The sequence below is a fragment of the Clytia hemisphaerica genome, unplaced genomic scaffold, assembly GCF_902728285.1.
Source record: "Clytia hemisphaerica strain Z4C2 unplaced genomic scaffold, Clytia hemisphaerica genome assembly, whole genome shotgun sequence".
Taxonomy (NCBI): Eukaryota; Metazoa; Cnidaria; class Hydrozoa; order Leptothecata; family Clytiidae; genus Clytia; species Clytia hemisphaerica.
This window is the reverse complement of record NW_027104602.1, coordinates 405496-427125: the sequence shown is the minus strand read 5'-3', so window position 1 is coordinate 427125 and position 21630 is coordinate 405496. Positions and strand designations below refer to the sequence as shown.

Genomic DNA, 21630 nt, shown 5'->3' with positions numbered 1-21630 from the left:
AGTCAAAGATGTTAATCAGTGATTCTATCCCAACCAAGATATTGGCATCCAAAGTTCCAAATTCAAGACATCTACACTCTGTGGAAGCCATATAAAAATGAGAAAATTTGAATTTGTAAAACTTCTGTTCATACCAGCTAGTCATCAAACTAAAATAATTGAGAGCAGGCTAGAAGGATACATGTAGTTGAACTAAATAATTTTGGTATGATTGACCACTAGGCACATGACATTTAGAGTATTTGTATACCATAAAAATTCATTTAATTTAAACAAGTAGGCTTCAATGTAAGTGGATATCTGAAAACAATGAAGAAGTTATTAAGATTTAAGGAAAATTAGATGTTATTTTCAACCTTTTTTAAAATGGACATTTTAGGTTTTTGAACATAACTTTTGAACCAATGAAGTAAAATTTAAAAGTAATACACCAAATTTTAAGTTAGGCTTTCCTCTGAATGATTCCGAAACAATCTTTGAAAAATTTTTCTGCTACTGCCTACAATATCAAATCAAAGAGGGTAACTTATTTGTGGCACACCCGGTATAGGTCTACTTTTTTCAAACATTGATTATTCTTTACTTTCAAACATAGATTGGATCCTTCGAAGAAAGAATGTTCGATTATTAAATCAGACGTTTTCAAGCAATGTCACCATGCTGTAGATCCAAGTATTTATTACGATAGATGTGTCTTTGATGTTTGTGGATGTGACCAACTTGGAGATTGTGATTGCATATGTGACGCTGTCGGTGCTTACCAGAAGGCTTGCCAGGATGAAGGGATTTATATTGGTTGGAGAAAAGGACATTCTATTTGCGGTGTGTATGATATACCTAAGTGTTCAAAGCTCATCCGTCTTTCCTTCTAGGCAGGCTTGAAAATATTATATCTCAAATTGTAGTAAAGATTCGAAAATCTTTAATGATTTGTTTTCGTCTGAAGCCAAAAATTTCACTCAAGCACATATTTGACGTTGATAGCCTAGTAATCTAGCAATTTCAGACAATCTTTTGATTATTTTCACAGGGTCCATGATCAGGTATCTCACATAGAGAAAGAGTCTACTTCGCATCTATCGTTTCATTTTCAAAACAAAGTTAAAACGCATGCGTATATTTATATTTTATAAACTGTTAGTCGTTATTATACGCAAAACACAAAGAGGAATGAATACGTAGGGGGGGGGTGGCAGAGTCACTTTCGGTCGGGGTTGTTGATGGTGAAATTTGTTTCGCTTTTAATGTTGCAAAGTAGGAAATTTCCCCCCCTCATCTATGAACTGAACGAAACACAAGAAAGAGCGGACCCAGCTGGCACACAACGTTATTTCAATGCTTATCTAACGTTCAAAACGTCCATATAACGTTAGATGAACGTTGAAACAACGTTGTGTGTCAGCTGGGATCCGGGAACCACTTATTTATGATTCCTAAGACCACTTGTCATTAATGTCATTAATAATCGGTTGGAAATTCGGACAGGAAGCAGAAAATTATCATATGACACTCTTCATTTATATTCTACTTATGTTATAGAGAAGGAGATGTGTTGTCCTACCAACATGACATATCAAATCAAAGGTCAAGCGTGTCCACCTACCTGTCAATACCCCAAAGGTGATCCAAACTGTCCAACAAAATTCGTTGAAGGTTGCCAGTGTCCTGTCGGGATGGTACAGAAAGTTGATCGTCCCAATGGCAACGTGTTTTGTGTTCCGCCGTCCGAATGCGTTTATTGTGAGATGAACGGACACCGGTATATTGATGGTGAACGAGTTCCGCATAAACCGGGAACAGCGGAAGGTGACGAAACAGAGATTACCAATCCTGATTGCCAAGAATGGTATGGAATCTTTTAGAAATAATCTTTTGTTAAATCTCAACCTCGTTCCCTGTGTATTTATCAGCTTTTTTATTACTTACAGATATTCTCTGGCGTCTATCAGTAACGTAAATAAAGCCTGGAATACACGGGGACGAGGTTGGTTAAGTCTAATTTAAAACATCAGCCGTTGTAAGCGAACACAGGGTCTTCCAGGGTTCAGATACCCCCAAAAAACTTAGGTACCCCAAATCAATTAGGTACCCCCAAAATTTTCAGAATTCTAATTTAGCCCCCCCCCCCAACTTCGAGTTACCCCCTTGGTCAGCGATAATATATATTCTTCTCCTTGTGAGACTGGCATGTTCTCCTTCACTGTGATTTAAAGTATAGTGTACAAGAAGTCAATTCAAAATTGGAAAGTTGGGCTAGTCAAGGAAAATACTTCATACAAAAACAACAGCCCCGCCCCCACTAATAAAAATGCAGGTACCCGTAAACATATCAGGTACCCCCTGAATTTAAGAATACTTCCATCTACATGGCTTTTTAACACTTTTTTTTCAGGTACCTCCAAATTTCTGGGGGGTGGACCCTATGAGCGGAGGAGGATTTACATTTAAATTTATCGGGTGGATTAAATTTAAAAGATCTTAAATAATTCTTTATTACCAATTAGAATAGCTACAAGAATAATTCTTTTGCTTCAGTGTGGTTCAAAATTTTCATGGACGCAGGTAATATTACACAGTATCTCTATCTACATACATCTTCAATATTCCAGTTGATCAATCAACACGATTTTTGTTTTTATTTTATTATAGTGTTTGTAACAAAGGGAAAGTTGTATGCAAGGAGATCCCAGGATGCACTTGTAAGTAACCCAGACACAATTTAACAATTTAATTTATACTTCCTTTATTCGCAAAATTTCTTGAGAACATTCTTTTCTCATCAATTTATATTCTGTTTTTAAGCTACAACAGTTGCTCCTTCTACGACAACAATTACAACAATTTCCTCAACAACTCAACCACAATCAACAACAGAATCACCAACAACAGAATCTTCAACAACTCCATCACAATCAACAACAGAATCTTCAACAACTCCATCACAATCAACAACAGAAGCTTCAACAACGAAATCACAAACGACAAAAGCTTCAACAACGAAATCACAAACAACAGCAAAATCTTCAACAACTCAACCACAAACAACAGAAGAAGCTTCAACAACTCCATCAAAAACAGAATCTTCAACAACTCCATCACAATCAACAACAGAAGCCTCAACAACGAAATCACAAACAACAACAGAAGCTTCAACAACGAAATCACAAACAACAAAAGCTTCAACAACGAAATCACAAACAACAGAATCTTCAACAACGAAATCACAAACAACAGCAAAATCTTCAACAACTCAACCACAAACAACAGAAGAAGCTTCAACAACTCCATCAAAAACAGAATCTTCAACAACTCCATCACAATCAACAACAGAAGCCTCAACAACGAAATCACAAACGACAGAGAATTGGTCAACAACACCATCACAAACAACAGAATCTTCAACAACGAAATCACAATCGACAACAGAAGCTTCAACAACTCCATCGCAAACAACAACAGAAGCTCCAATTACTCAACCACAATCAACAACCGAAGCCTCGACAACTTCATCAAAATCAACAACAGAATCATCTACAACTTCAAAGGCAACGGAAGTTTCAACGAAACCAAAAGAAACTGGAACAACTGTCATAGCAACTCGTAAGTTTCATCTATTCACTTGTAGTATTTCGTTGAGCCAGCGTAATTTTTACAATTAATGAGAATATAAATTTCAATTGAAATGTAAAAATTTCTGAGCTTACTCTTTGGGGATTTATGATCATAAATTCTTCGAACGCAACATTTTTTTTATTGATTTAGTCTTTACAATATAATTCTCTCTCCAACAGAATCAACAGAAGGATTAACAACACGAGAACCATTCACTCCTGAAACCACAAGTACCAGAGGTAATTGCAGTTATCTTAGTTCTGTTTCTTTAAGAAAAGCCACAGTAGCATGAAGGTAGAGTATCCAGCTGCGGTTTCAGATTTTTCGCTATATTTTCCAAGCCTTTAGGCGAGGAAAATATAGAAAACTCTGAAGGAGAAATATATATCCTATATTGTACGAGTAAAAGTGTAATAACTGGTTTGTATCGTCAACTTGTAAAATTTTTTTAGTCAATCAGATTGCTCATATTTTTCATGTAGATGAGTTAATATTGTTCTTTTTTCATTTCCAGGTACATTCCCAACATTCCCAACATTCCCACCAAGTAAGTTATCTCAAGTTAAATCCGACATTTCTTTTGTAAAACCAGTAATCGATTACAAGTTACCAAGTTTTATTATATCATAACAAAAGTGCTGTAATATGATAAATTTACCGTAATGAACCCTCGATTTTAGTGACAACAAAAAGTTCAACTACTAAATCCTCGACAACATCATCGCGATCAACAACAGAGGCTTTGACAACGCCATCACAATCAACAGAATCTCAAACAACAGAAGCTTCGACAACGCCATCACAAACAACAGAATCTCAAACAACGGAACAATCAACAACTGTTTCACCAACAACTGTTTCACCAACAACAGCACCAATCTGTGATTGTAAGAATCCCTTACCTGTGGGTGTTTCAAACGAAATGATCCCTGATTCCCAAATGAAAACTAACTCCATTAGAAGTCCAGAGCCAGGGCCAGCTAACACTGGACCAGCACAGGCTCGTTTGAACAACCGACAATCTATTCATGGTTCAGGAGCCTGGGAACCTAAAGACAAAGAAGCTCATCTTGATATCATATTTAACAAAATGGAAGATGTTCGTGAAATCAGAACTCAAGGCTCACCAAGGGACGAACGATTTGCTCGACGTTATTTCGTCTTTTATTCCTTGGATGGCGAAAGTTTTGAAAATGAACCTCTTCAATCGGTATGGTACCTTTTAATTAGTTGTTTGTTTCTGATTTTAATTCAAATCTAAACAATTTTTGACAAAAATGAAAGATCATCTAAGAATCAAAGCTTAGGCAATCTTAAAATTTGTCTAATATATCACTATCTGTAACCCTAATCAGGCTGATGGTTCGTATATCTTCGAAGGAAATACTGACAACAATGGAATCAAAGTCAACAAACTGAACATCAAAGCCAAAGCCATTCGTATTGTACCAGCTAATGATGAATCTATTGGTGAACCTCAAGTTGCAATGAGAGTTGAATTATATGTTTGTCTACCATGTTCGACAACACCAGCACCTCCAGTGACTACAACACAATCTACAACAGTTAGAAAATGTACGAAGCCTGGTCTTTTGTCTATTTTGTCTATGACAAAGATTTAGAGTTACCTCAATATAAGTTGACAAAAAAGTCGAGTAACTCCCTGAAGTTTTGTGCTCATGATCTCCCAGCTATTTCAAATAACTATTAAAATACTATTTCCTTCTTTCAGCAACGAACATTTACACTGAACCACCGCAGTCCACTGAACCACAAGTTAAAGGTGATTAATTTGAATTTCGCGCTTATTTTCAAAAGAAATTTCTCGCCATGAATAACTTTTGCCATAAAGTAATCCCGGTCTGTTCGCTAAAAAACCGTCAATACAAGTTCCAATCAAGGAAACTGGCCGGGACTGTCCAGGAGCTACAATCGCCAGGGGCAATTGTCCAGTGAAAATTGTTCTGGAATAGAATTTTAAAGGTAGTTCGGTTATTCTATACAAACCTTTGAAATGTTTGAAATTTCAGAAACCACAACAGAAGCTTCAACAACAAAATCATCAACTACAGAAGCCTCGACAACTCAATCACAGTCGACAACAGAGGCTGCAACAACTCCATCTCGAACAACAGAAGCTTCAACAACTCAATCAGAGTCGACAACAGAGGCTGCAACAACGAAATCGCAAACAACAACAGAAGCTTCAACAACTCGATCACAATCAACAACAGAGGCTTCGACAACGAAATCACAAACAACAGAATCCTCAACAACTCGATCACAAACAATAACAGAGGCTTCAACGACAGCAGCCTCGACAACAAAGTTTCAAACAACAGAATCTTCAACAACAAAATCCTCGACAACAAAATCACAATCAACTACAGAGGCCTCTACAACGCCATCAAAATCAACAGAATCTCAAACAACAGAATCTCAAGCAACGCCATCACAAACAACAGAATCTCAAACAACGGAACAATCAACAACTGTTTCACCAACAACAGCACCAATTTGTGATTGTAAAACCCCCTTACCTGTTGGTGTTTCAGATCGAAGGATTTCTGATTCCCAAATGAAATCCAATTCTGTCAGAGTTACTAGCCCAGGACCATTCAACACTGGTCCAGCTCAGGCTCGTTTGAACAACAAAGTAACCTCGTCTGGATCAGGAGCCTGGGAACCAAAAGACAAAGAAGCTCATCTTGATATCCTTTTCAACAAAATGGAAGATGTTCGTGAAATCAGAACACAGGGTTCACCAAGAGTCAATCGATTCGCCAAGCGATATTTCGTCTTTTACTCCCTTGATGGCGAAAAATTTGAAAATGAACCTCTTAAATCGGTATGTAGTATTTTTTCAGTTTCTCCGAGAGGCGTAGATATGACGTCAGGTTGTTACAGTGTTACACGAAGTTAATGATCATGACCTGACTTCGCTGAAAACTGTCTAAAGCTCTTATTAGATTACCGGATCTAGTATGAAGTCTCGGTATTACAAAGATCTGAATATAACATCAAGCACTTTACGCAGACCAGGCCAAAAGCAGGCTAAGACAAAAACAACTAAACAGCTTTTAGGTAATTTTTTTGTATAACAGTTATTTCATATTCAACTCCTGGATCGGAATAATCAAAGTTGAGAATATGATCAATAATTTTTCTAATATCCTAGGCTGACGGATCATACGTCTTCGAAGGCAATACTAACAACAATGGAATCAAAGTCAACAAACTGAACATCAAAGCCAAAGCTATTCGTATTGTACCAGCTAATGATGAATCTATTGGTGAACCTCAAGTTGCAATGAGAGTTGAATTATATGTTTGTCCACCTTGTTCTACAACACCAGCTCCTCCAGTGACTACAACACAATCTACAACAGTTAGAAAATGTAAGATGCCTCGTTTCTGTGTATTTGTCTATAACAAAATGTAGCAAGGTACCTTGATCCAAAGAAGTATCCCCTAACCTTTTACGCTCTGTTCCCCTAGTGACTTCAAATAACTTTCAAAAATATATTTTTTTCTTTCAGCAACGAACATTTACACTGAACCTCCGCAATCCACTGAACCACAAGTTAAAGGTAGATTATTTTTGTATTTTGTGATTATTTTCAAAAGAAATATCTAGCCATAAAAAAATTAAGTTAAGTTGATAAGAGTTGAGCTCAAATCTACGGAACTCTCTAAGGGGATTCTCCAGGAATTGCAATTGCCCTGGGACAATTGTCCCAGAATCGATAATTTTAAAGGAGATATGAATATTATATATAAACCTTTTAAACATTCGAAATTTTAGAAACTACAACAGAAGCTTCAACGACAAAATCATCAACAACAGAAGCCTCAACAACTCCATCGCAATCAACAGAATCCTCAACAACTCAATCGCAAACAACAGAATCCTCAACAAAATCCTCAACAACTCAATCGCAAACAACTCCATCGCAATCAACAGAATCCTCAACAACTCAATCACAAACAACACCATCACAATCTTCAACAACTGCATCACAATCGACAACAGAATCTCCAACAACTTTATCGCGAACAACAGAGGCTTCAACAACTCAATCACAATCGACAACGAAAGCTTCAACAACTGAATCCTCAACTGCTACAACGCAGACCACGACAACCAGATTCTGTAAGAAATATTTTATAATTTGCAAAAATTTATCCTCGCGCTCATCAAACCTTTAGTAGCACCAGAAGGTGCTTGAGTTGAATGAAAGTAAAAGTGCTATTTGCGAGTGCAATTCCCAGATATCTTCTTATATTAAACACTAAAATTCCAGATTTCTTCTTATATTAAACACTAGATAAGGCATGCTTTCCAAGCTTCGACATAATGAAGCAAAATAATGCGCCATCTTTACTAAAAGTACACCACGGTATAAACCCTGGGCTTTTACTGTTGATATATTTTGACACTGGAATAACTTCAAAAACTTTTGACTCTTGCAAGCAAAATTGTGACGTCACTTTATACAAGATGGCGCATACTTCTACTTCAACTAAATATTAAATTAAAACGTTACAATATATAAATTGCTTAAAATACGTAGAGCTAGGAAATTCAAAGTTAAATAAAAAAAAATTGAAATCACGACACAAACAAAACTGAAAACTGAATCGAAAGCTGTCGAACTAGCACAACCTAGCGGGTCATGCCAAACTCAAAAGCATAAACAAAAGCAATGGCAAATACGGTGAAAAAATTAAGTACTAAAATCTATGAAAAGCTAACATTTCAAAATATTGTTATTCAATACTATTTCATACTATACTACTACTTCAACTAGGGACGGGTTAGCTTCATCCAGTGTTTTATTTACGATATCTGTGGTGCAATAAGACTGCATCTCTAGACACTTGTCATTATTCGGCGCTGGTTATTGACGTTTCAAGTTAATCGCTTTCCATGTGTTATTTTATTCTTTTGGAAATAACTCATCGACCCCCTTTCTTTTAGCAACAAACATATACACTGAACCGACACTGTCAACTGAACCACAAGTTAAAGGTATGTCTTATTAACATTGTTCGAAATGTTTGTGTTTCATCAAATAATCTTCAACTTTTTCGATGCTTTATCAGGCCATATCGGCAATTCTTTACTCGTTTTTATGGTTAGGGGTATAATAGTACTTTTGCGGGCAGAAACTTTCGCGTTTTTCGTGATTTTGAACCTTTTTCGCGAAAGTTTCTGCCAGGTAAAAAATTAAAAACGCGAAAGTTTCCTTTCCTACTCAGTTTTGCACTGTTTGCTAAAAGGTAAATTTTAAACGAAAATTCTATCTGTGAAATTTCGATTAAAACCATAATTCGCGAAACTTAAATTCGCTAAATTTCGCGACTTTTTGACTTCGCCTGCGAAACTTTCTGCCCTTAAAGTAATAACTTGTGGTTGCGTCTCCCGAAAGATGTTACTCTACGGATCCTAAGGGTTGACCCTCTGTATAAATTGATATTTCCAAGAAGAAAATTTTGATATTTTTTCTATTTTCCTTTGTAGAGTACTGTGTGTATTTCAATGGTAAAGAAAATATCACTTTATCGGTGAGAAGATTTCTTTAATACTTGATTTGATTTGATATCAGATGTTTTGTTTTTTTTCGGGATTAAAGGAAATTCATATGTGGAAAGGTTTCTATTAAAACCTTCGAAGCAGAGGAGTGTTCGTTACAAATTACATAAAACATAAAGGTTCGGCTGATAGAGGTTAAAAAGAAGAATTAGAAATTGAAACAGTTTAAATAATTATTTCTAAATTACACGCTTTTTTTATAAGAATGGTGTAAATCTATTTCATTATGGACATTCTTAACTTTTTTGGGAAAATCATCCTAAAATATTCTTACAGCATTCTTAGGTTAGGATCCTAACTCAGATTAGATTTAACATTTAGTACATACGGCTCAAGCATAAAATGGCATTTTTGTGAAAGGAGTGAGCCTCACTTAAGGGATAATCGACAATTTCTAATTGAAAATGTTCTAAAAATGGCATTCTTAGCTTGAGTAGCAAAATTCCATGATGATGATATTCTTAGCATTATTCCTAATTTTTTAGCCATTTCCATCATGGACATTCTTATAAAGTGTATTCTTATAAAAAGAGCGTGTCTTTCAATTCCCAAATAACACCTTCCTCGAATCTTCAATTTTATTACACTGAAAAGTTCATCTTTTTTTTTCCGGCCATTTGTCTTAGAAAATTAATCCATGCGAAGAATTTAAAACATAATGTCTTGGTCAAAACTACTACGTAAAAGAGTCCCAAAAAACTTAGTCCACTCGAAAATTGTAGATTCTCAATTCGCATTTCAGCAATTCGATTTCGATGGGGATTAAATTTGGCGGTTTTAGTGGTTCTATATGCGTCTCCGCCGCCAAATGCAAATACGGACCGCCAATATTTTAGCAAATAGGTCAACCGCCTAATCAAAGCGTACATTTATACAAATTTATTTTCCGACAACAATAGGTCGGTGAAACAGTCGAAGTCGACGAATGTAATCAAAAGATATGTGTTGTTGATGACGTCACTGGCAAACCTGAAATCGAACTTATACAACATGAATGTGATGATGAAAACTGTAATACTGGCTGTGTAAGTGTTTTCCTACTTCCAAAGCCCGGGGAGGGGGGTACTAGGGTTGCGAGCTGACGGGGGTGCCGCCCGACTTTCGACCCTCGGACCCTTACCGGGACTAAAAAGGAGAAAACAAAGGAAAATTTTGTGAATTTTACGACCCTTACCGGGACAAATTTGACCAATTTTGACCATATTTTCATTTTTCTGGGGGTAAAAAGTTTAAATTTTCCTATTTCTCCTAACCTTAGTGGGAATGAAATTTGATTTTCTGATTTTTCCGACCCTTAGCTTTGGAAATCCAATTAAGGCACCCTTAAGGGCGACACATACCGTATCCTCCATTTGCCTAAGTACCCCCCCCCCGGGTTCCAAAGGCACTGCTTAGTGCATTGGATACAATTTTCAAAAAAACAACACAATTTCATCATTTCAAGCACTATAAGGCAAATTATATGTTTTTTTCTCTTTTAAAAATGCCTGAAAATGTAGTGAATAGTAATCTTAACTACTGTCCAGGAGGTCTTTGTATAATTCTCACTCAGTACTGGTCAGCTTGGCAAATGATTGTTCCTTCACCTGGGCCATTGACAATTTTCAAAAAAAACACAATTTCATCATTTTTGTTACCAAAACTTCAAGCACTATAAAGGCAAATTCTATGTTTTTTTCTCTTCTAAAAAATGCCTTATAATGCAGTGGCTAGTAATCTTTACTACTGTCCAGGAGGTCTTGATATAATTCTCACTCAGTACTGTGGTTAGCTTGGCAAATGATTGTACTTTCGCCTGGGCCAACCCATTTGAAATCTCTGTAAAGAGATTCCAGTCATCGCGTCTACGATCAAAGATTTGATTGACAGAAAATACCCAGCTTTAACGCTTGTTTTAACGTTTCTCTAATGTTCACAACGTCCGTATAACATTAGATAAACGTTAAAACAACGTTGTATTTAGGTAATCTGGTAATCTGGCAAGAAGGCAAACATCTCTAAAATTGTTAATTTAGGAAAAATGTTCGGGTGGGAAAGCTTTAGTGAGCGTACGTTATCATCGCTAATTTTTTTTCGCGCTATCACAAATAAAACAGTAGGTTTTTACTTCCAGATATCTGTCTGGATTTATTTTTTGTGAGAAAAAAATTGGCGATGAACTTATTTTTTCCAGTGGACACGCAGCCTTTTGTAGTAAATTTTGTTTCATCGAAATTTTCATTTTGTAGGAAGTGCCATTGAATAAACGACAAGTCCTGGTTCCCATCCCTGGAAAGTGTTGTCGAAAATGCGGTAAGAAAAATAGATAAGTTGTTCTTATGAAATGAAAAGCATTTGAAAAAAAAAACTATATAATCCTGAAGTTCATTTGCCTTAATTGTATGCATGCTGAGTCTTGGTAATATTCCATGCTCTAGTTTCGTTCTAAAATCTTCTCAAATCTCTTCAACAGACTACCATATATGTTGTGTTTATATTGTCACCTTTTCATGAATTACGTCACGAGTAACACTTACCTCGTTTTCAAAATATTGCTATGATAATTGATTCCCAGAGAAATTCATAAGAAGGTGACTCTATTTATAAAAGTAGCACTTGAAAACTCAAGGGATCACCTTGGTTATGGTTTCAAAACGAGGCGGTGGTTGCACTCAAAATAATTTATGAGAAGGCCTATTTGTTTCGCGAGTCTTGTTAAAAAGGTGACATTTCTAGTGAGCCTTTTTCACTTTCGTCATAGTTTCATCTGACACTGCTTGCTCACAACCTGGTTTCTTAACATGCGGTGGCAAGGACGCTAAATGTATCCCGAAAGATTGGTTCTGTGACGGGAGAAAAGATTGTCCCAACAATCGTGACGAAGAATGCTGTCGTAAGTAGTCTGCCCTTATATGGATTAGTTGTCATATTTCAAAGGATTACTAATCAACGAAACATTCCACAATTTCCTTTTCCACCTACCTACCTTGTGCCACTTGCGAATCCTTGTTAGTCTTAAGTACAAGATATAAGATTTAGATGGATTTTTGGACCTACCTCCGGGTACCCCGGTGGAGGTTCTATAAATTAACCCATGTCCGTTCGTCCGTCCGTCCGTCTGTCTGTTACTAGCTTTTCTCAGGATTGGTTCATTAGTTTTTTCTCATTTTTTGCATAATGATGCAAAATGGCAACGCCCAGAACGTGACGGAGCCCGATTTTTGAGAAAAAAATTATTTGGGCAAATTTGGGCCAAAAACTACCTAAAAATAGGGTTTTTTGGACTTTGTGCAAAATCCTGTCATTACTTTTTTCTATTTTTTGTACAAAGATGGAGAGCAAGATTCTCTAAAAAGAATGGCTGAAGTGGTTTTTCCGGAAAATTCTTATTCGCCTTAAAAAACGGATTTTCGTATTTTGGGGAAATGACCTTTAAAAAAATAAAATATAGAGTTTTCTCATGTTATCGTTATTTTTTTCTGATTTTTTGCACATGATACAATGGCAATGCCAAAATTTACGGAGCCAGATTTGAAGGAAAATTTTTTTGGGCAAATTTGGCCAAAAACAGCTTAAAAAGGTTTTTTGGGCCTGATGGTTAAGTATTTTTCGTATTTGGGGATTCCTTTTTACCATTTTACATTATTCAACACACAAGCTTTATTTTCCATTCTGAATTTTTGTACAATTATTGTCACTTTTTTCTTATTTTCATCTGATGTTAATCATTAGGTAGGTCCATTCAGCATGTTGCTTGTTTCTTTTTTCTTTTTGGACTATTACTATAACCTGTTATGAATTTTGCCCTTATGTATTACAATGAAGTGAATACAGTCGCTTCATGGTTGTCTTCTGACCAGATCACAAACCGTTGGAAACCAACGGATCCGGCGAGACTCGAACTCACAACCATGCCATTCGCGGGCATTTGCTCTACCATTGAGCTACGGGGCCCATGTGGGACCCGATACTCAATTTGCGCTCAGTAGAGTTGGAGTGAAATTCTTGTTATGAACTGACAGAGACATTGAATTGGGAGAAATCCTAACGGTTCCAACGGTCGTCAAAGACAACATGAGAGCGACTTATTCACTTCACTGTCCTGTAACTTTAGCCTAAAAAGTGGCCGAACTACCCATGTTAAAACTAGTCTTCGCTCTTAAGTTTTCGTTTTCATTTTAAGCTGCAACAACAACAGCCCCTCCTACACAACAGGGCCAACAACAACAACAACAAACTTCACACACCACACTTCCACCCACAAACAGCGACACGACCACAGCCTACATGTCAACCCCAAAATACCACACAAAAGTGCTCCCGTCTGTGAAGAAAAGTGTAATTTCTTAGGGAAATGCGATACTGTCTTCACTGCAGGAACTAATTCTTTTTGTAGACCAGGTTGCACATGCCCAAATGGGACTGTGTGGTCAGGAAAGACGTGTGTCCAACCATTGGCATGCCCATGTAAAGACGACCAAGGAACTATCCATGATGTAAGATGATTTTTTTCTCTCTCTCTGGATGACTGGTCAATTTTGATTTGTTGTTTGTCTCTCAAAATGTTTTATGTATACACGTTTTTTTAAGAAACACATTTTTAAGAAACATGAGGCTGAGAATGTCTAAAAACTAAGAAACATCTAAGAAACATGCTGAGGCTGAGAATGAGAAAATAACATTTTTTAATTCGTTTTTTTAAGAACCTTCCAATCAAAACAAATCTTTTTTTTTCTTTGCATGAAAATACGCTGATTATGTCAAAAAGTTTAGAAACATGTAAGAAACATTTAAGGCTCAAAAGGCCGATTTCTTAAGAAATATTGAGACTGCTTGGTAAAACTAGTTTCTTAAAAAAAAAACGTGTATTCATATTCCAAAATGCATTTCGATGGCTTTTTGCTTGTGTGCTTTCTCTTGAGCAGCAGGAATCACAGCCTTATAAATGGTATCTAGACGAATGTGAGCTTAGACAATGCTGGAAAAGAGTTTATTTTTCACTTTCACAAACTTCGAGCTTATGGGACATCACGAAACCCTCAATGCTCTAATGCAATTCATACATTGCACACTGCAATGACTTCACGAAATTATGCAACTCTTCTTTTTTCTTCGTTTTTGTTCCACCCAATACGTCACTAATCTATTGTTTAAGTGACGTATTGAATGAAAAATTTACAAAAGTTCTCAGAAGACTCTCATGTGGTGCATATCATGAATAGTAGAAACACAGTTGGAAATAATTTTATTTTTGATGGGCAATTTCTATTCATTGACTTTATCATAATCTTCTTTTAGCCTGACTCCATTTGGACAGATCCGAACAACAAGTGTTCTGAATGCCGATGTTTGAACAACAGAATTCAATGCAAACCGAAACAATGTCCAATTCTGCCGTGTCCTGTGAGTATGACGATTTCATGATAGAGTTGATGCTCTCTAATTCAACGTTCTACTATTCAATGCGTTCCATTATTTTGATAAAATCCAATTTCCTAATGAAAATCGAGTTAGAGAGCGTCGATTTTACCTCTTTTTCAATTTCATCTGCTCGAGCTTTAGCAAAACGATATTTTTTTCTTTCTAACTTTGAGTTTCCTGGTTACTTTAATGTGCATTTTAATGTAATGGCTGTGTCGAGCAGTGGTTTTAATAGTACTATTAGAAAATTGGTGTCAACGTTACATGCGATTGAGTAGATTTTATGAGCAGGGGTGTCCAGGGGCTTATTCATCCAAATAGATTTTATTCAAATGAAAGTTATCCTGAGAAAATAAGCGAGAAGTCAGCTTTTTTGACCAATTTCAAATATTTTTGTCACTTTATCTGATAATAGTCATATTCTAACCAACCCTAAATGTGTTTATAGACTGCGGAACAAAGATTGTACGATGGGGATTGTTGTACATCTTGCGAAGGTTAGTCACATGGTAGAAAGAATAAAGTGAAGATTGAGGCGGGTGAACCACTGACCTTTATATATCCCTGGACCAAGCTATATCCGCCATCTTTGATCGAAGTTTTTTTTGAATTGGTACCCGTAAAGAAGATATTGCAGTATTAAAAGTTAACGTCTAACGGCGCTACATCATCAAAAGTTTTCGAGGAAAAGTAGATCTAGCGCTCTCGATGCATTTACACCGCTATTGAGTAGTGCCGCCATTAGGGTACCACTTTTCAAAAAACTCCGATCAAAGATTTTGCTTTTACGAATATTGCTCACCAATATATTGTGTAGTCTAAGTAGCCCTTTAAGGGTACGTTTGCCAGACTTCCAAAAGTGTAAGGGTGTAAAAAGTAAGAAAAATCAAAAATTTTCGAAATCTGATTATTTTTGCCTTTAAGATATTTCCTTGGGCTAATAATTTAATGGTAAAAAGAATAACCAGAAGCGTCATGTTTTTTATTTAAAAACTGTATATTCGACCTACACAACAAGAGGTCATCTTCAGAGTGTAAAAATCTATCAACAAGAAAAAATTTTTAAAAACATTTTAAGAACAAATCTATAATTGGCTAATAAAATTACAATAAAAACAGTTTTGAAAAAAGACAAAACGAAAAGCTAAAAACAGTTAAAAATAAATACCTAGAGACTATTATGTATGAGTTGTAAAATCGTAATAATGGCATAAAATGAGACTGAAGATGTATATGACAGGTTAATAAAAAGACTACGTCGTGAACAGTTGTATTGTTTTAAATAGATTTTGTATGTTTAGTGTTGGTTTTTGTTCTATAATGAGAAATGATTCAGTAATTTCTCTTGTGTCATTTCTTTTAAATCCTTTTGCAATTAACTCAACATCGTCTATTGTGATTGGTTTATGACCGGACAGCATAGAATGTTTGAAAACAGTGGAGTTTTTATCTCTTCCACTGTGATCTAGAACACGTTCAAACACCCTTCTCTCTGCTTCGCCGATGTAGGTTTCTGTACAATTTTCGTCGGGACAGTTGATCTTGTAGACTACGTTGTTTTCGTGTTCTTTCTTTGTTTTATCTTTGACGTTGAACATTGAAGATAACCTTTGACTTTTAAATATCATTTGAGTTTTGATTTGATCATTTACTATTACCGATTTTAATGTTTTATTCAAGGATCTTACCAAGGTTTCTCCTTTCTTCCCTTGGTACGGTAAATAAAGTTTCTTAGTTTTCTCTGGGTCAATGGTATCATCATTAGCTGGTGGTTCCGCTGGTTAAAATCGGTAATAGTAAATGATCAAATCAAAACTCAAATGATATTTAAAAGTCAAAGGTTATCTTCAATGTTCAACGTCAAAGATAAAACAAAGAAAGAACACGAAAACAACGTAGTCTACAAGATCAACTGTCCCGACGAAAATTGTACAGAAACCTACATCGGCGAAACAGAGAGAAGGGTGTTTGAACGTGTTCTAGATCACAGCGGAAGAGATAAAAACTCCACTGTTTTCAAACATTCTATGCTGTCCGGTCATAAACCAATCACAATAGACGATGTTGAGTTAATTGCAAAAGGATTTAAAAGAAATGACACAAAAGAAATTACTGAATCATTTCTCATTATAGAACAAAAACCGACACTAAATATACAAAATCTATTTAAAACAATACAACTGTTCACGACGTAGTCTTTTTATTAACCTGTCATATACATCTTCAGTCTCATTTTATGCCATTATTACGATTTTACAACTCATACATAATAGTCTCTAGGTATTTATTTTTAACTGTTTTTAGCTTTTCGTTTTGTCTTTTTTCAAAACTGTTTTTATTGTAATTTTATTAGCCAATTATAGATTTGTTCTTAAAATGTTTTTAAAAATTTTTTCTTGTTGATAGATTTTTACACTCTGAAGATGACCTCTTGTTGTGTAGGTCGAATATACAGTTTTTAAATAAAAAACATGACGCTTCTGGTTATTCTTTTTGCCTTTAAGTGGACAAAGATTTCCAAGAAAATACAACGTATGGCTCAATTTTTGTCTAAAGTTGCTAAATTTTCTTTTCATGGTCAAATTCAGAGCCTCAAATCTTTGTCTGCTTATACGGTAGTTTTTCAGATCGAGTGTTCCCCTGAATTTTACACATTTTATGATTTTATGCTTTTATGATAGCTCTTTTCTAGTTAAAATCTTATCATTATTTTTCAGAGATCACCACAGCACCACCTAGTATTACAACGACCAAAGGTAAATCATTTCTTAATGATTTAATTGATATGACATACCGGGTGTGTCACAAAAAAAAGTTTCTCTCTTTAAAGTGAATTCTTTTGAGTTCTAAAAATTTTGAAAGAACTAATCTTTTTCCATTGGAACGAAGACAGATAAACTTGAATTTTGATGGGTTTATTATATTTGGTTCATTGGGTCAAAAGTTATGCTCAATTCAATTGAAGAAAAAAGTTACTATCACGAAGTTGAAAATCGACGACCTATCAAATTTAACAGAAGCATAATTAAATGACACATCAGTATTTTTTTCTTTCAATCATTGAAAATTATAACATAATGACCTTTCATAATGACCTTTTGTTATATAAAAAAAAGTTGAATTTCAATAAAAGGAAGAAAATTCGTCGTATTTGGTAAAATTCATCAAATATGGGTTTACATGACTTTATCCAGTCTAGAAGCAAAAGTCTGAGGAAAAGTTCGATAGAAAAAAAATTAAAACGACTATGATAACGTTTTAAAACTCTTTGGAGGCTTCAGTTTCAAAATCTATTTTTCATTACTAAAAATGCCCTCAATCATGAGAAGACTATTGCGATGGGACGAGATGGAGTTTTTATGGATTGCCAATTTTAAATAAAAAATTGATAGGTCGATTTTCAACGTTTTTAAGCACTTTCGAAAGTAACTTTTTTATTCAATAGAGCATAACTTTAAATCTAATATCCTGAATTTAATAAATGACCCAACAAAATTCAAGTTTATCTTTCTTCTTTTCAATGAAAAAGGAATGGTTGTTTTAAAATTTTTAGACTGAGAGAAACTTTTTTGTGGTGCACCCGGTACATTATCTAGACATCAAGCATATCCTCAGTAAATCCTTTACTAGAAAAAGGTCCTTGTTTTTTTTTTGCAGTATTGTAATCGGTTTTACTGTGAAGGTTTTCTTATGAGAGCTAATATATTTAAGTATATTCAAGCTAAGTATATTTTCGAAACTTTCAATTATTTGATTTTAAGAAAGTACAACAGAAGCTTCAACAACTCAATCACAAACAACAGAAGCTTCAACAACAGAATCACAAACAACAACAGAAGAAGCTTTGACAACTCCATCACAATCAACAGAATCGCAAACAACTCAACCGCAAACAACAGCAGAATCTTCAACAACTCCATCACAATCAACAGAATCTCCAACAACTCCATCACAAACAACAGAATCTCCAACAACTCAATCGCAAACAACAGCAGAATCTTCAACAACTCCATCACAATCAACAGAATCTCCAACAACTCCATCACAAACAACAGAATCTCCAACAACTCCATCACAAACAACAAAAGCCTCGACAACTCAATCACAATCAACAATAGAAGCTTCAACAACAGAATCTCAAACAACGGAACAATCAACAACTGTTTCACCAACAAAAGCACCAATCTGTGATTGTAAGAATCCCTTACCTGTTGGTGTTTCAAACAAAATGATCCCTGATTCCCAAATGAAAACTAACTCCATTAGAAGTCCAGAGCCAGGGCCAGCTAACACTGGACCAGCACAGGCTCGTTTGAACAACCGACAATCGTTTAAAGGATCAGGAGCCTGGGAACCTAAAGACAAAGAAGCTCATCTTGATATCATTTTTAACAAAATGGAAGATGTTCGTGAAATCAGAACTCAAGGCTCACCAAGGGACGAACGATTTGCTCGACGTTATTTCGTCTTTTATTCCTTGGATGGCGAAAACTTTGAAAATGAACCTCTTCAATCGGTATGGCACCTTCTAATTAGCTATTTGTTTCTGATTTTAATTCATATCTAAACAATTTTTGACAAAAATGAAAGACCATCTAAGAATCAAAGCTTAGGCAATCTTAAAATTTGTCTAATATATCATTATCTGTAACCCTAATTAGGATGATGGATACTACATATTTGAAGGCAATAACGACAACAATGGAATCAAAGTCAACAAACTGAACATCAAAGCCAAAGCCATTCGTATTGTACCAGCTAATGATGAATCTATTGGTGAACCTAAAGTTGCAATGAGAGTTGAATTATATGTTTGTCCACCATGTTCTACAACACCAGCACCTCCAGTGACTACAACACAATCTACAACAACAGTTAGAAAATGTACGAAGCCTGGTCTTTTGTCTATTTTGTCTGTGACAAAAATTTAGAGTTACGTAAACAAAAAAGTCTAGTATCTCCCTGAAGTTTTGTGCTCTGATCTCTTAGCTATTTTAAATGACTATTAAAATACTATTTCGTTCTTTCAGCAACGAACATTTACACTGAACCAACACAATCCACTGAACCACAAGTTAAAGGTAGATTAATTTGAATTTTGCGCTTATTTTCAAATGAAATTTCCAGCCATGAATAGTTTTTGCCGTAATGGTCTGTTCGCAAAAAACTGTCAAGACAAGTTCCAATCAAGGAAACTGGCCGGGACTGTCCAGGAGCAGCAATCGCCAAGGGGCAATTGTCCAGTTCAGGGAAATTGTTCTGGATTCGAATTTTAAAGAAAGTTCGGTTATTCTATACAAACCTTTGCTATGTTTGAAATTTTAGAAACCACAACAGAAGCTTCAACAACAAAATCATCAACAACAGAAGCTTCAACAACAAAATCATCAACAACAGAAGCTTCAACAACAAAATCATTAACAACAGAAGCTTCAACGACAAAATCACAATCAACAGAAGCCTCGACAACTCAATCACAGTCGACAACAGAGGCTGCAACAACTCAATCACAATCAACAACAGAGGCTGCAACAACGAAATCGCAAACAACAAAAGAAGCTTCAACAACAGAGGCTTCAACAACAGAGGCTTCAACAACGAAATCACGATCAACAACAGAGGCTGCAACAACGAAATCACAAACAACAGAATCCTCAACAACTCGATCACAAACAACAACAGAGGCTGCCACAACTCAATCACAATCCACAACTGAATCTTCAACAACTAAATCACAAACAACAACAGAAGCCTCAACAACAGAAGCTTCAACAACAAAATCTCAAACAATGGAACAATCAACAACTGTTTCACCAACAACAGCACCAATCTGTGATTGTAAGAATCCCTTACCTGTGGGTGTTTCAAACAAAATGATCCCTGATTCCCAAATGAAAACTAACTCCATTAGAAGTCCAGAGCCAGGGACAGCTAACACTGGACCAGCACAGGCTCGTTTGAACAACCGACAATCGTTTAAAGGATCAGGAGCCTGGGAACCTAAAGACAAAGAAGCTCATCTTGATATCATTTTAACAAAATGAAGATGTTCGTGAATCAAACTCAAGGCTCACCCAAGGGATGAACGATGCTCGACGTTATTTCGTCTTTATTCGTTGGATGGCGAAAAGCTTTGAAATGAACCTCTTCAATCGGATGGTACCTTCCAATTAGCCTATTGTTTCTTATTTTATCATATCTAAACAATTTTTGGCAAAAAAATGAAGAGCATCTAAGAATCAAAGCTTGGCAAATCTTAAAATTTGTCTAATATATCATTATCTGTAACCCTAATTAGGATGATGGATACTACATATTTGAAGGCAATAACGACAACAATGGAATCAAAGTTAACAAATTGAACATCAAAGCCAAAGCCATTCGTATTGTACCAGCTAATGATGAATCTATTGGTGAACCAAAGTGCAATGAGAGTTGAATATATGTTGTCACCATGTTCGAACAACACCAGCAACCTCCAGGCTACAACACAATCTACAACAACAGTTAGAAAATGTACGAAGCCTGGTCTTTTGTCTATTTTGTCTATGACAAAAATTTAGAGTTACTAAACAAAAAAGTCTAGTATCTCCCTGAAGTTTTGTGCTCTGATCTCTTAGCTATTTCAAATAACTATTAAAATACTATTTCCTTCTTTCAGCAACGAACATTTACACTGAACCAACACAATCCACTGAACCACAAGTTAAAGGTATATTAATTTGAATTTTGCGCTTATTTTCAAATGAAATTTCCAGCCATGAATAGTTTTTGCCATAATGGTATGTTCGCAAAAAGCTGTCAAGACAAGTTCCAATCAAGGAAACTGGCCGGGACTGTCCAGGAGCTACAATCGCCAGGGGAAATTGTCCAGTATATTGCCCTAGAATTGAATTTTGAAGGAAGTTCGGTTATTCTATACAAACCTTTGTTTGAAATATTTGAAATTTCAGAAACCACAACAGAAGCTGTAACAACAAAATCATCATCAACAGAAGCCTCGACCACTCAATCACAAACGA

General features: G+C 35.7%; 1 protein-coding gene and 1 long non-coding RNA gene across 2 annotated transcripts in view; both read left to right on the top strand.

Annotated features, from left to right (window-relative positions):
- Positions 1-20652, top strand: part of LOC136824205 (mucin-2-like) — a 34283-nt gene extending 13631 nt beyond the window's left edge. The window contains exons 13-39 of the mRNA XM_067080382.1: positions 596-822; positions 1540-1846; positions 2650-2699; positions 2803-3600; positions 3792-3851; positions 4127-4159; positions 4293-4822; positions 4968-5187; positions 5345-5395; positions 5643-6460; positions 6791-7010; positions 7152-7202; positions 7418-7765; positions 8594-8644; positions 9137-9180; positions 10108-10233; positions 11437-11500; positions 11949-12080; positions 13371-13461; positions 13503-13683; positions 14486-14590; positions 15057-15105; positions 17326-17364; positions 18370-19124; positions 19270-19492; positions 19639-19689; positions 19934-20652. Of these exons, the coding sequence (XP_066936483.1) occupies positions 596-822; positions 1540-1846; positions 2650-2699; positions 2803-3600; positions 3792-3851; positions 4127-4159; positions 4293-4822; positions 4968-5187; positions 5345-5395; positions 5643-6460; positions 6791-7010; positions 7152-7202; positions 7418-7765; positions 8594-8644; positions 9137-9180; positions 10108-10233; positions 11437-11500; positions 11949-12080; positions 13371-13461; positions 13503-13683; positions 14486-14590; positions 15057-15105; positions 17326-17364; positions 18370-19124; positions 19270-19492; positions 19639-19689; positions 19934-20652 (6343 nt within the window). The remainder of the gene's footprint in view (positions 1-595; positions 823-1539; positions 1847-2649; positions 2700-2802; positions 3601-3791; positions 3852-4126; positions 4160-4292; positions 4823-4967; positions 5188-5344; positions 5396-5642; positions 6461-6790; positions 7011-7151; positions 7203-7417; positions 7766-8593; positions 8645-9136; positions 9181-10107; positions 10234-11436; positions 11501-11948; positions 12081-13370; positions 13462-13502; positions 13684-14485; positions 14591-15056; positions 15106-17325; positions 17365-18369; positions 19125-19269; positions 19493-19638; positions 19690-19933) is intronic.
- A 439-nt stretch (positions 20653-21091) lies between these two features.
- LOC136824218 (uncharacterized) lies at positions 21092-21592 on the top strand. Its single transcript, XR_010849101.1, has 3 exons — positions 21092-21124; positions 21270-21320; positions 21562-21592. It is a non-coding gene; the product is annotated as an uncharacterized lncRNA (long non-coding RNA).
- The last annotated feature ends 38 nt before the right edge of the window (positions 21593-21630 follow it).